Here is a 13,836-nt window from a genome sequence, read left to right as displayed (position 1 = left end):
AATTCAAAGAGGAGGTAGGCACCTTCTGGACAACACATTTTAAAAATCAAGGTAATTTAGACCACCAACAGAAATCTAAATGTGTTATTTCATCCTGTGCAACACACATGCAAAACCTTGACACACTGGTGAGAGTGAAGAAAGAAACTGAATGCCTGAATTTTGAACTTCCTTGCTTTTTCGGCTCCTCTCAGGCTTTTTAACTATAGTATTTTTTTAAAAAAAAAACCACAACCCACACTTGTTGCAATAAAATTTAGTCATTACATACACCTTGCATTTAATCCTAGATATATTATGCAACTTTTAATGAATAAAGTTGCCTGGTTCGCCAACTTTATTCCTATTATTTCCAGACACGATCCTTCTTCAAAGCATACAATGTGCATTGTGGCAATACTTGATTTGTCTTCCACATTAAATTGATCTTTAAAAGGAACTAAGAATGCAGTCTCAGAGCATTCATGTTTGTGTGCATTTATGCCAGAACAAACTAAGAACATTGCCACACCTTAAAAACATAATAGGTTAAAGGGCATGGGCTTTCAGAATAACAACCTACATCTTCAGATGAATGAAACAGGAAGATAAGCTGGTTTGTGTATATATACTTTGAAAAGGCCTAGGTTTATTCTAAATTCTGGTGTCTCTTCTTCTCCACACCAAAATATACATCCTCTTCTCTCCCTCCCTAGAATATTTTGTGAGGTCAGTGGACAAGCAGGTTTGTTTGTTTGGCAAGATCAAATGGTCCCTAATATGACACTTTGGGCTGCTTTGACCATTCTTCAAAATAGAATACTTGGCTCTCTGTATCGAAGGCCACTTCCTAAAGAGATATTGTGCGCCACTTTCTATATCTAGAGTACCTGATACATCTACTGACATGTATTTACAGGCATTACAGCAGCCTTTTTGCCTTCTTTATTTTTTTAAAAAAGCTTTTTCTTATTTCTGAGAGGGGAAATGCACAGCAAGTTCAAACCATAGCATTTTCCTTAACACACAAAGTCACTTGGGAAGAAAGATGACAAAAGGGATTTGGGGCCCAAACGACACATTTCCACAGGAAAAACCAGAAAACATAAAAACAGCAATGTAGAAGAAAAGGTGCTCTCAGACACTGACATGGACAACTTGTTGCATTTACGTTTATCACGGTTTAAATACATATGGTCTTTCCATATTGACCCGAATCTTATATGTTTGGAAACAGTTCTTCCCATCTAAACAGCTGATAAATTATTCTCACAATTCATGAAACTGAAAAACTTTTCTCAATTCTCTACAGATAAAGAACTGCTGTAAATGTGGAGACACTGAACATGCATACCACTCTCTACCTTACTTTTTTTTTAAAAAAGTGGCATAGAACCATGGGAACTAGGTGAACAGGGAAGATGAAAAATGACTTCCCATTTTTAAAATTGTATTCCCTGTTTTATTGTATTTTTGATTTTTTGTTGGAAGCCACCCAGAGTAGCTGGGGAAACCCAGCCAGATAGGTGGGGTATAAATAATATAATTTTGATGATGATGATGGTGATGGTGGTGATGATGATGGAAGCTGAGGATTGTCTACGTGTTTCCCATCACATATATTACATGTGGGCAAAATATCAACGAATCTACAATTGTATTGATGCATCTTTTGTGAGTAGGCATTTGTTCACCTCACACTAATGAATCACAGCACAAGTGAAGTATCATTCTCAGAACTTTTACACACCTGCGTCTCTCCCTGACCTCTGAAGTTGAGGACACAGTGCCAGAAGTAGTTGTAGTCAAGGCTGTGGTAGTCGCAGTATTTACAACTGATGGTGCAACAGGAACGGTCACTGCCGTAGGAACATTGTCTTTGTCTCTCTCAGTACTATCCTCAGCCCATAAACGATTTGAGGTACTATAGCATCATAGCAACAACACAAAAAGAGAAAAGGAAACAGCTAAACAATGAAAGCACTTTACTAAAACAGTGTGATACAAAGGGATGGATTTTTTCTTTTTTTAAAAACATACAAATTTGAGATTGGTTTTGCTACAGAAGTATCTACATAGCTCCTGGGCAGCTTTACTAAAAGTAAAGCTTTGACGATATTTTCACCCCATTCCTATATATTATTTTTTACCTGTTTACAGACATGCATAGCTATTGCTTTATAATGCAAGCTTCATTTTAAGCCAGATTACATACTGACCACAGGTAACAGCAAAAATGAAAAAAATCCAGAGCCCAGTACCTTCTACACAAAAATGCATGCACATACATAAAGCACACAGTGGACATAACACAAACAACATTGATGGTCCCACCTGCTTTGTATGCCTGCTGTTGCTGAACCCGTTGTAACCTTTGTAGCAGTGCTTGTGCTGGAAAGCAGGCTTTTCTGAAGACCAGCGGGGGAGGTAACTGTTGATACTGACGTAATACTTGGAATACTAGAACTAATCAAGTCATCTTGTCTTCTACCAAAGGAACCACTGAAAAGTCATTTGAATTTTCAAAAATAAGCACTGTGTATTTATTAAGTTATAAATCACCATCCATTCTTCTACCAGTTTGATGGGCCCTCGATTTCCATCTACTGAATAGCTCCAGATATTTGTAAAAAAAGGTAAGCATAATTACAAGAACTCTCATTTCCCTCTCATTTCCATAAAAAGACTACAAAGATTGTATACCCAATTTTAACATCATACCAATATATCTGCTTGCAGTCTTAAGGTAAAGGTACCCCTGCCCATGCGGGCCAGTCGTGTCTGACTTTAGGGTTGTTCGCCCATCTCACTTAAGAGGCCCGGGGCCAGCGCTGTCTGCAGACACTTCCAGGTCACGTGGCCAGCGTGACAAGCTGCATCTGGCAAGCCAGCGCAGCACACGGAAACGCTGTTTACCTTCCCGCTAGTAAGCGGTCCCTATTTATCTACTTGCACCCGAGGGTGCTTTCAAACTGTGCTAGGTTGGCAGGCGCTGGGACCGAGCAACGGGAGCGCACCCCCGCTGCGGGGATTCGAACCACCGACCTGACGATCGGCAAGTCCTAGGCGCTGAGGTTTTACCCACAGCGCCACCCGCGTCCCGCTTGCAGTCTTATGGCACACTTAATAGCACTGTGTTGTTGCTATACCCATCACTTACATACAGAAAATCTAATTGCTGATTAAAAGTATCATCAACTAAAATATATGAGCCAAGCTGAGTCTTACGACATCACTTACTCACACCAAGCATGACCATCACTGAAGGGAAAGGATGCTGCCACAGTTGGTTCATGAACAGTTTAGCATTAAGAGGCAACAAGGAAGCTGTTATAAGAACTGACAGTGCAACTTTTCTGGAAGCAAATAACTGAAGAAGCTGTGACTAGCAGTCTTCATCCATTTGGGATTGGAAAACACCAGAACCATAATTCCCCAAACACTGATTTCCTCTTTTAGTTGATGGCTTTGTAGTGTTTATCCAATGAAGCTCTCGCCATTTTCAGGTAAATAGCTAATGTATAATACACAAAGCAACTACACCTAACCTTCTTTTAAGAACATGAATATTGCTGTCCTTTATATTACTATTTGAAAATGAAGACAGTATAAAATTCATTATGTACCACCATGCAGTTCTATAAAAATACCTGGAATTCTTTATACTTTTAACATCTACAAAACATACACTATTTACCTTCTTTGATAGGTTGTGTTTAGTGGTGAAGATCCTTCATTTGAGATATTTTTCTTTGCATCTTCTTCCCATTTTCTTCTTGTGTAAGAACCACTACCACGTATTAAACTGGCTGATGTATCCCTGTTTTCTTTCTCTTCAATGTCAGATGTACTGGCCAGCCGTCTCGGAATTGTAGGAGCAACATATGCAAGCCTAGTTCCTTTTGTATCTTTATCCTGCAAGAGACATTTTTTAAACAAAGTTTACAAGTCTGACTTACGATTATGATTTTTGAAAGGTCAACTGCATGTGTAGCAAACATGACCCCAATTTTAATTACACACACACACACACACACACACACACACACACACACACCTTGCTCCCATCAATTTATGGGCCATATAGTGAAAAAGTGTTAAAACAGGCACACTGTTTCTAGAGGTTCTAGTTCATGTGTAAAAATAAGCATCTAGCAATAAATGTTCTAAAGGGAGGTTGCCACTTACGCTTTACATATTTTACTGTAAACAATGTCGAATAGAAACTTTGGCATTTGAGAAAACAAACAATTAGTTGTCAAACCTGAACTAAATTACACAGAGCCTAACACACATGACTGATAATTGTACAGAATTATGCTTCCTACACAAGTTGTGTGGAAAGTCTGGCCTTCCCATCACTGAACTACACTGTAAGTGATCTACTACAAAGAAAGAAAGAAAGTAGTTAAACCTTGTACACAGAGTAACCACACATTAAGAAGCATCTCCTATTTGAAGGATGGAAAAAATGCCACACCATTCTTGAAAGCACATCCTTTCCCCCCGGAAACTTTGCCCAAGGAACTAGATGAAAAATGCAGAAAGACATACAAAGATCACTGAACCCCTCTCTTTGATGAACGGAAATCTTTCATGGTACACCACATACCAACTACTAGTGCCTCTTAAGACTTCACCAGGAACTAGGCACATAAGTTCATGATTTGTCTTCACAGCTTTTAGGAGTAGAAACTTTATTCCATGATATGTGGAAGTCAGAATTTGGTAAGGAATTCATCATCTTCAGACACTGGTCTTTCTTTTTTGAAAAATAAAAAAACCATCACCATCCATAATTTAATTACGTCGTGTGTTCTGGAAAAAATGTTACCTTGTCTTTGTTGTCTAATGAAGAGGACAATCTAGGGCTTGAAGCTGATCGCATAACTCCTGTCGAATCCTTTTCTTTCTGAGTTTCTTTGCTAGCTGTAATCTCTGCCAGTGCCCCATAACTGCCAGTCTTTCGAAGACCTAGTCTCCATGAAGCAGGAGACTCATCTTTTCTCTCTTCTTCTTTGGGAGAAACCTTAGTTGAAGTTGGGAACTGTAAAACACAGGGTTGCTTTTCTGTAAGTCTTGTTCTTCCAAGTGTCCTCTGTGCAGTCAAACATTTGGAAGTGTACATACACAGGCCACAAAATGAGTAATTCCACAACTTTGACAGGAATGGAGTACGTCTGTGCCCTTCTCGCTGACATATTTGCCCTTGTGAGCATGAACCATGGGGCTAATGTATTTCTCCGCATTTCACATGAGATCACCACTGGTAGCAAACCACAAGTAATTTTTAAGACAAGTTGAATTTCTATGCTAGAGAAGGAGGGTAGGATGTGCAACTGCACAGAGCACACTTGGAGAACAGGGATTACAGGCAAGCAACCCTGTTATCTCCTTTGTGATCTTTGTGAAGTCCCACATTTGACAAGCAAGTAAGCAACATTGTCTAGTACAGATTCATCCACCATGGACTCTAGACTCAGGGAAAGCAGTAATGGGCCTTGGCATTGCTTCACTCCCTTCTTATTGAATTCCAACACTGCCCCAGATGCAAAGTCACTTTTGGTGTGTTTAGGTATTGGGGAAGAATGCTAGCCATTCATCTGAACAGCTCTCTTTTTACTTAGCTTTGTACTCTAACACAATGGTTGTCCATTGTGAAACATGGTTTAGAGCAACATGAACTTTGATTTCGCACAGCTGCTACAGAAATCCACCCTGAACCTTGCTGCTTACCACAGTGTTCTGTTCAGCAGTCACTAATATTCCTTGCAGAAATGTGCTCTGACCCAAAACCTAAGTTCCAGTAAGCCTCCTTCATGAATCCTTGATTAAATCTGCTAGTGCCCAGGTTGTGGCCTTCCTCAAAATAGAGGCAAGGGAAGGAATTATCTTTACTGCAAGGTATACACTTCTTAAAACCTGCCCTATCACCAAAAGTCATTTAATTTAAACTGTTAAATAAGATAGCAGGGGAAGGGGGGCACCGGGAGAAAGATAAACAGAACCTGCCAAGTCATCCAAGGTAACACAATGCAAAGCTTGCTAGCTGCAATATTTTGTGGCAGTTAAAGACATTCACCCAACCTCGGATCATGTAGATGAGGGCAAACATGGCTGCCAAGGTAATAGGTACAAGCAAATGACTTCTGTCAAAGCCTAAGAATTTCTACATGGTGGCCTATGTTTGCTCACAGCAGAAAGTGGGACTATACAGAGGTCACAGAAGAAAGACACATTCTCAACCTCAGTATTATTTTTAATTCCAGGATTCCATGCTTCATGGTATATTTCAAAATGAAATTCCTTATGGATGTATATTGTATGTATGTGGAAAAGGAAGCAAGACCTCACACAATTTCCTGGACAAGTTAATAAATTCCAAACACTTGGTAAATCAACTTTTCAAAGGTTAGCTTTGTAAACATTACACTATAAACTACAAATTAACAATGAGATGCAAAAGAGACACACCATTTAAAATCATGCAGCTACAGTGCCAATATTTGAATTAACACTTGTTATTTTGCAACCTGGAGGGGTAAACCACACACAGAGCCCTCACCAGAGACTTTTCACCTTTACTGGGAACAAGAATAATGCCAGTTTTACGTAAGCCCTGCCTCCATGATGCAGGATCTACAGAGTCCACCACAGGCATGATAGCAGGAAGAAAGTCATACTAAAGCCAATTGGGACAAGACATATAAAAGAGATATAAAGATTGAACAAAAAATATGTTGGCCTTTAATTTAAAATTCTACATGTTTTAATCCCTATTTACTTTTTACAGAACTGCAGTAAAAGCAGTCAGCTTTTTTCAGCACATATTCACAGAATTATAGCCATATATGAGCAGAGATGTGCAAAAGTCAGAGGAGGTCCTATCTTTGACCTTTGAACAGGGAAGCAGGAAATTCAAGAGGGATACAGCTCTAGCCCTATGTATTTTTTCTCTTGTGAAAGAAAGCAGCATGGAGATTGGAAAGGAAGAGAGGGGTAAAAGCATATGCACTGGAATGGAGAAGCAGAAGGAAAATGAAGAAAGGAAATAGATTGAAAGATAGGCAGTATGTGTGTTTTGCACCCATACTTTAGGCACCAGAACTCTTATCTATCCTTGTAATTTAAAAAGCATGAAAATTAGTACTTGTGCTTAAACGGGTGGACACACCTCTGTTCCATGACTACTTTCCTTGTTAGTCCTTTACATGATTACTTTAAGACAGGGTGAGAGCAGAATCAGCTGTGCAGTACATGAGTAACCTCACAACTGTTTATACATTTTCTTACAGGCTTTCTTTCTCAAAAATCCCAGCCAGACACAGATTAGGGGACCGAGGAGAAGGACTTTCCGGTGGCAGGCTAGATATGCATTTGTGGTCATTTATGAGAATGCACACATGTGTACATTAGGTAGGTAGGTAGGTAGGTAGGTAGTAGAATAGATAAATATATATAACACCAATGGGCTATACTCAATTTTTTTATGAGTAGAAATCTGCTCTCACAGTGGGACTTTGCTACTCATGAAAAGCCTCTCCAGATGGTCACAGGATTTTCAGAAAGGGTCCTGGTGGAAAGTGGAAGCTGCCCAAAATCAGGTAGAGGCAGGTTGCCAAGTAGGAAGTTACTTGTATAAGCTACCTTCATCTGATTCTGGCCAAGTCCTCTTTCCTACTGCAGTCCTTCTCACCACATCCAAGTTGTTTTCCTGAGGGTCCCCCAAACAACAAGATTTTTGAGTGATTCCAGAAACTGTAGTATGAGGAGACGGGTGAAAGACCCATTTTATAAGTGGACTTTCCCTCAGACAGGACTGACTACAATTCCATAGTTGAAATAAAAACATAATTTTTTCACATTTAAAATGTAAATACAGGAAAATCTATCAATTTAGGTCAATGAGCATCTTGGCTTCTGTAAGAATATTACTCATTATATTGAATTGTGCTAGCATTCCTCTAATCACATATATGGTGGTGATTCATTCTTCCCCACTTTCACCTTAGGAGAGTTGGTATTTCAGATCAACTTGTAACTGCCTGTTACAGCCTCACAACTCACTCATGCCATGCCTCCTCTTCCCCACCAGCTCTACACTGCTGTCTCCGTTTCAGAATTGGTATTTCACAACAATATTGTAAACAGTTGTTACAGCACCAACACTCATCCATATCACGACACCTCATCCCACCAGCTCCACGCTGCTGCCACCACCTTCTCACACAATCAATGTGGGATTCTCCTAGACATTTGTCCAATCAAGAAAAAACAGCAGGGAAAGAAACATACAGCCTCCTCTGTGTTAAAAAGGTGGCTACATGTACTAAGCTGCAATCTTTCTTTAATGAAAGCAACCAGTTGAGTACTAAATTACAAGGCTCTTTTGGAAGATATACCTTCAGGGCTTTTTGATGTTTTTTTTCTTTATCATCTATGCACACCTTTCTGTAGAAAGATACTCTACAAGGTGTTCCATAAAAATATCTATTGTGTTAATTTGTTCCTTGAAAGACTCCCTTATTCCTTACATACCTGGCAGGTCACTGCAGGGAGAACTTCTCCTGCAAGACTCAAATATCTCAGAAACCCACTCAACAGTAACTCAGAGCAGGGTTTTAAGTGTGGCTGCCCTTGTTCTGTGGAACAGCATTCTTGTCGAGATACGACAGGCGCTCACTATCTGTACTTTCTGGAAACAATCAGATGTTTTTGTTCCAACAAGCCTTCTCAGCTGGATGAACAGGTCTCTGCCACGGGTATCTATTTGGTGTTTCCCCCCCCCTTTTAATTCCTTTTTAATACTGTTTAAAATTGTTTTAGCTGCTTATATTGCATTCTCTACAGCACCTTGAGACATATATGGAAGGTGAATAATAAATTAATAAGAATGAATTTTAAAAATGATGTCTCAAATTCTTATTTGCAATTTACCTGAAAATATCAATTTGAGGCTTTGGGGGGGCATTAACTCATATCTAGTACTTGACCTGAAGGTGCATCTTAGGAGGAAAGCATTGCAGGTCTTAAAAAGAGAGAGCTCAAAATCACAGTGTAAAAAAATAATAATACTCAGGCAACAAGTATTAAAACTAGATCTTTCTCTTGGGATAACACAACAAGCACAGGTATTTACTGACTGTTCCTCAAATGAAGCAAACTAAGAACTTTTGCAGAATTGACATCATCTCTATGTGTTCTAATACAGAAAGCTAACAAAGTAATTAAAAGTGACCAACTCTGTTTATTCTACATGAAGTTTGCCCTCTACATTTTAAACAACCTTCCTGACTAAGCAAAAAGGATGAAAACCACATTTGTTTGAACATGCACACCAACTTCATGAACGGCTATATGTAAACTACAGTAAACTAAGGTGGTAAGGCCCCAATCTCAAGCAAAAAGAGGTGTACAAAAAAAAATAGAAAATGATGTTTTTATTAAGCCCAATGCATTTTTAAAAAAACCCTCTTCTTCAGGGAACTCTTGAACATCAAATCTGAGCCTGGTATCTGGAGTTACAACTTGCTCCCATTTCAAATGAACATGCCATGGATTATATCCAATAGGCCCCCTCTTTGATTGGAGGCTTTCACAAAAAGAGAATGAAGCAATTTTGCCAATTCCCGTCACCTTCTATGCTGTTCCCACCCAACTGTCTGAAGCCGATTTGGGGGAAAGATGGAGGGGGAATTGGAATTGGCAAAAATGACCTCCCCTCCCATCCGCTGAGGAAAGCTTCCGCTGGTCAAAATGCCTTCAGCAACACCACTGGATACAAGCCTATAATCTTATTTGGCTTAATATCTGAAACCTTGAGAGCCAGCGTCAGTCAGTGTAGGCAATACTGAGTTAGATGGGTCAATGATCTGACTCAATGTAAGGCAGCTTCCTATGCAACAGTTGATCAATCAAGGCATTTTAATACTGCGAAGAGTTCATGATATAATGTGTACACTTTACTCTTAACTAAACAACCGAAACAAATTGTTTTACCTTCTTAATGGGGGATGTAGGTGTCACTTGACCAGTAGTAACTGATGGTGTTGTCACAGCTATAGGAGCAGCTTGCACGTTGGTGGTATTTGAATTATTTGTTGTAGGTTTGTTCTTGTCTGTAAATAAATCATTTAGAGGATAAAGTAATTCAAAATCCATTTAAAGATAACTAATACTTTTTACATTACAGAGGCCCATTCTGCACAATAAAGTTTACAGGCACCGGGGGTGGGGGGTGGGGTAGACACTGCCCAGATGATAACCAAGTAACTTCAGGTTTTGTTCCAAACTATTTGAAAGTATACTTAAAGAACACTAGTAGTTGGAGAAGATGATCAGGCTAGGGTTAAGTACTTAATTCGTTCTGGAGGTCCGTTCTTAACCTGAAACTGTTTTTAACCTGAAGCACTACTTTAGCTAATGGAGCCTCCCGCTGCCGCCGTGCCGCCAGAGCACGATTTCTGTTCTCATCCTAAAACAAAGTTCTTAACCCGAGGTAATATTCTGAGTTAGCGGAGTCTGTAACCTGAAGCGTATGTAACCAGGGGTACCACTGTACATTTGTTGTGGAACACTACCCAAAAATAAATAAATAAATCAGTGTTTTCCTGCTATGAGAACAGTAGCTCCATAAAAGAGCACTGAGAAGCATGGACTTGAAACAAAAAATTCCCAGCTGTTTTAGTTTTAAAAATGTTTCTAGTCATTATGGCTATAGACAAAATTGTAAGGCTATGAGAATAAAAAAATCACATGAAATATACAAGAACTGAGAACCATGATTCCCCATCATCTCTGAACCTGGATACAATTTCATTAGCACCACTTAAGGCAGTACTAAATATATACCACAATGAAAATAGTTTTATAAAATCATTTTAAAATACAGAAAATCTCCTGCAATAAAAATGCTTACAAATTATGGGGACAATACCGTCTGACACCTTGTGCACATCCTCACAAGCCTAACATTGCATGCAGTAGAAGCAAGACTACCAGGGCTGGTGGGTGTTGACCATTTAGGAGCCTTCCTCCTTCTGTTTTATTAAAAATATTTTCACCCCATCTTTCCATTAAAAAAAATACACACTTGGCACATGGAAGGGAATGGATGTGGAGAGGGGCTGGAACTTCCCCAGTGTCTGTTTAAAAATACAGAACTGTGTTTAAATAACTGTACTTTAATAACAGTTTCCCAAGAAAATGCAGTGGTGTGTTTGATTTTTAGTATTTCTCCACTTCAACAAGGGAAATTTAAGCCCTTTTAACAGTCCAATGTTTATTTCTCAAATCACTCAAAGCTCCTTTCATTTAAATATTAAATTTAAATTCACACTACACAAAATATACACCAGAGCAGGCTCTACTCCACCTAGAATATTCCAGGTTCCAAAACATTTTATTGTGAATCCACCTTTAAATGAGTAAGAGGGAAAGGAGAAGGTACAGATTTGGAACACAGAGATTCAGCTCCAGGGAAAAGCCTAAGTTCTCTAGCATGCCAAATAAAGTATGATGAAAGCCTTGTTGATATTTAAAAACCTCTAAGTTTACATAAATTAATTCTTGTGTCACAGTCATATTTTCCTGGCACAAGACTGCATAGTAGCAACAAAGAAAACAGAGTAATGAGAGTCATATAACTCAAGAAATGCTGAAGTGATGAGTCTGAAACTTTTAAGCTGTTAGTGGAAGACATGCATATATATTAAATTGTGCTCCTCCAGCTTATAGCTGTTATTTAAGTGAGATAAATAGATCCCTTTTGATTCACTATTTTAAAATTAACCTTAAAATGTGTTTAAAAAAACCATGAGTATGAGGAAAAGGCAAGGAACAGGGGCGTTTCTAGACATCAGCATGGCTGAAATTGCACTGTCGTAGTGCTATTTAGCTTTCTGATGCAGAACCTGAGTTTTTCACAGCTAATTAGCACATTCTTGACATCTTCCAGATAAGATATATATAGATTTATTACATATTAATTCTAATAGATGTACTATGTGTGAGTTTGCTCTGTACAGTTTCTAGTTACTGTATTACCACGTTAAGGTTTCTGGACAATCAAGTGACATAAAGATAGTTAATTTTGTTTAAAATGACGTATCTCGTGGTTTGCACATTAATGAATTTTATACTTGTCCCTAAATGACCTCCAAACTTGAAGAAGCATGAAGTAATGAGGAAGTAATCCAATGGTGAATTAAACTAAACTGAATTTAAAAGCAATTGTAGAGCAAAATTGTTGTTCTATAATACCTGTTTCTGCTTCAGATTCGGAGTCTTCTTCCTCATCTTCTTCACTAGAGCAACTGGACTCATCTTTCTTTCCTTCTTCCTCTTCATCAGCTTTTTCTTGCTCTAGAGACTCAATGTTTGATGCATTCTTATCTTGCTCAATGATCAAAGTCTCTTTACTGGAACAACATTGTTTTGAAGCATGAGATATTTATTGCATTATTGGCTTCAGAAAAAAAAGATACCAGGGTGGGCTGTGACAGGAGCACAGATATGGACTCAGTGTTATATGACAACTCCACTCCTTCCTATGTTTCTTCAGCACAGGTAACTTGCCTCTTACATGAGGGTTCAGTTCCAGGGCTCCATGTACATATGCAAAAATTAATAAAGACAAGAATCCCTAGGACACACTCCCTCACCGCAAGGTGGAGGGCTGTCTATCTGGCTTCCGGAAGGCAGTATGAGGGCTCTGCCTCCTGCTGCCTTCTCAAAGCCCAGTAAGTACTTGTCCAGCTTTGGGAAGAAGGTGGGAGGGTTCTAAGACCCTGCTAGAGCCCTTGTACTGCCTTCCCAAAGCCAGGTAAGTCTGGGATCACAGTTTTGCACAGGTGTGGGGGGGAGGGATTAAATAAATGGAGGGTGGGTTTCCTCTGCTCTATTTATTTCCCCGCCTACCCATGCAAAGCTGTGATCAGTAAAATAAGTGTAAGACCAGTTACCTATACCTTCTCCAAGTAAACATGTAACCGTCTTCAACATTCCCCCTACACAGAGTTTATTTTAACTAATCTACTTACTTTTTAAACGGTTTTTGAGATTGATTATTGTCCATGTTTGCTGTAGATTCAATAAGGGGTGATTTCTTCTCCTTTTTTTCACTATGAAGCTTTAAGAGATATGAAAAGATTCAATTAGATTTCTACAAGTGCTGATGCAAACACAAAAATATTTCAAGTCACCTGAAGCAGTATAACATAAAAAAAGCATTTACAAGATTAAGATCTCAGGACAAATGTTAAGTGACAAATATTAAATAGCTATGTAATAAACTCCTTTAACATTTCAACATTGCTAACACGTTTTAAAGACGATTAATAATAACAGCTGTATTTGCACATCACACTAAACTATAGCTGCAGTTAACCTTTGTCTCCCCCTCCACATTACACATGGCTGGGGAAGATGACTTTGGAAGCTGTTACTTTCAGTTTTCTTTCCTGGCCATTTGCCATGTTTCCTGCACTCTGTACTCAGATTAATTCTAATTATTGTTAGTTTAAACAAGCCAGGCTCAGAAATGAAAATGGCTTTCTTGAAAATGACTGAAGTAAATGTTAAAACACAATTTACTACACCAGATGACATAATTAAAAAATGGATAATTAAAGCCCAAAGTAGAAGCTACCTAAATTCTCCTCTCAGTAACTTGGGGGGGGGGGCGCGGGGCGGGGCGGGGCGGGGCGGAGAGAACTCCGGGGCGGAGAGGACACAAGCTATGGCTCATGTGATATACAAATGTGGCCAATGTGTTTCAATCTTTGAACATTTCTGAATTAAAGCATCAGAAGCAAAATACGCAGTAACCACATCATTTGATACAGCGTAAGGCTAGGT

The 13,836-nt window shown here is 39.0% G+C and overlaps 1 protein-coding gene across 6 annotated transcripts in view; it reads right to left on the bottom strand.

Annotated features, from left to right (window-relative positions):
- Positions 1–13,836, bottom strand: part of PPP1R12A (protein phosphatase 1 regulatory subunit 12A) — a 96,272-nt gene that overhangs the window by 25,831 nt on the left and 56,605 nt on the right. For 4 of the 6 annotated variants that reach the window (XM_081878568.1, XM_081878570.1, XM_081878571.1 and 1 more), the window contains exons 7-13: positions 13,020–13,108; positions 12,241–12,398; positions 9,979–10,097; positions 4,814–5,026; positions 3,677–3,894; positions 2,314–2,481; positions 1,730–1,903 (exon numbers count right to left, since the gene is read on the bottom strand). In XM_081878568.1, coding sequence (XP_081734694.1) covers positions 1,730–1,903; positions 2,314–2,481; positions 3,677–3,894; positions 4,814–5,026; positions 9,979–10,097; positions 12,241–12,398; positions 13,020–13,108 — 1,139 coding nt within the window. The remainder of the gene's footprint in view (positions 1–1,729; positions 1,904–2,313; positions 2,482–3,676; positions 3,895–4,813; positions 5,027–9,978; positions 10,098–12,240; positions 12,399–13,019; positions 13,109–13,836) is intronic. The other 2 variants (XM_081878572.1, XM_081878573.1) reach the window with 2 other exon arrangements.

Source organism: Podarcis erhardii (genome assembly GCF_964252035.2).
Source record: "Podarcis erhardii genome assembly, chromosome: 10".
Lineage (NCBI taxonomy): Eukaryota > Metazoa > Chordata > Lepidosauria > Squamata > Lacertidae > Podarcis > Podarcis erhardii.
This window is presented reverse-complemented; position numbering and strand designations above follow the sequence as displayed.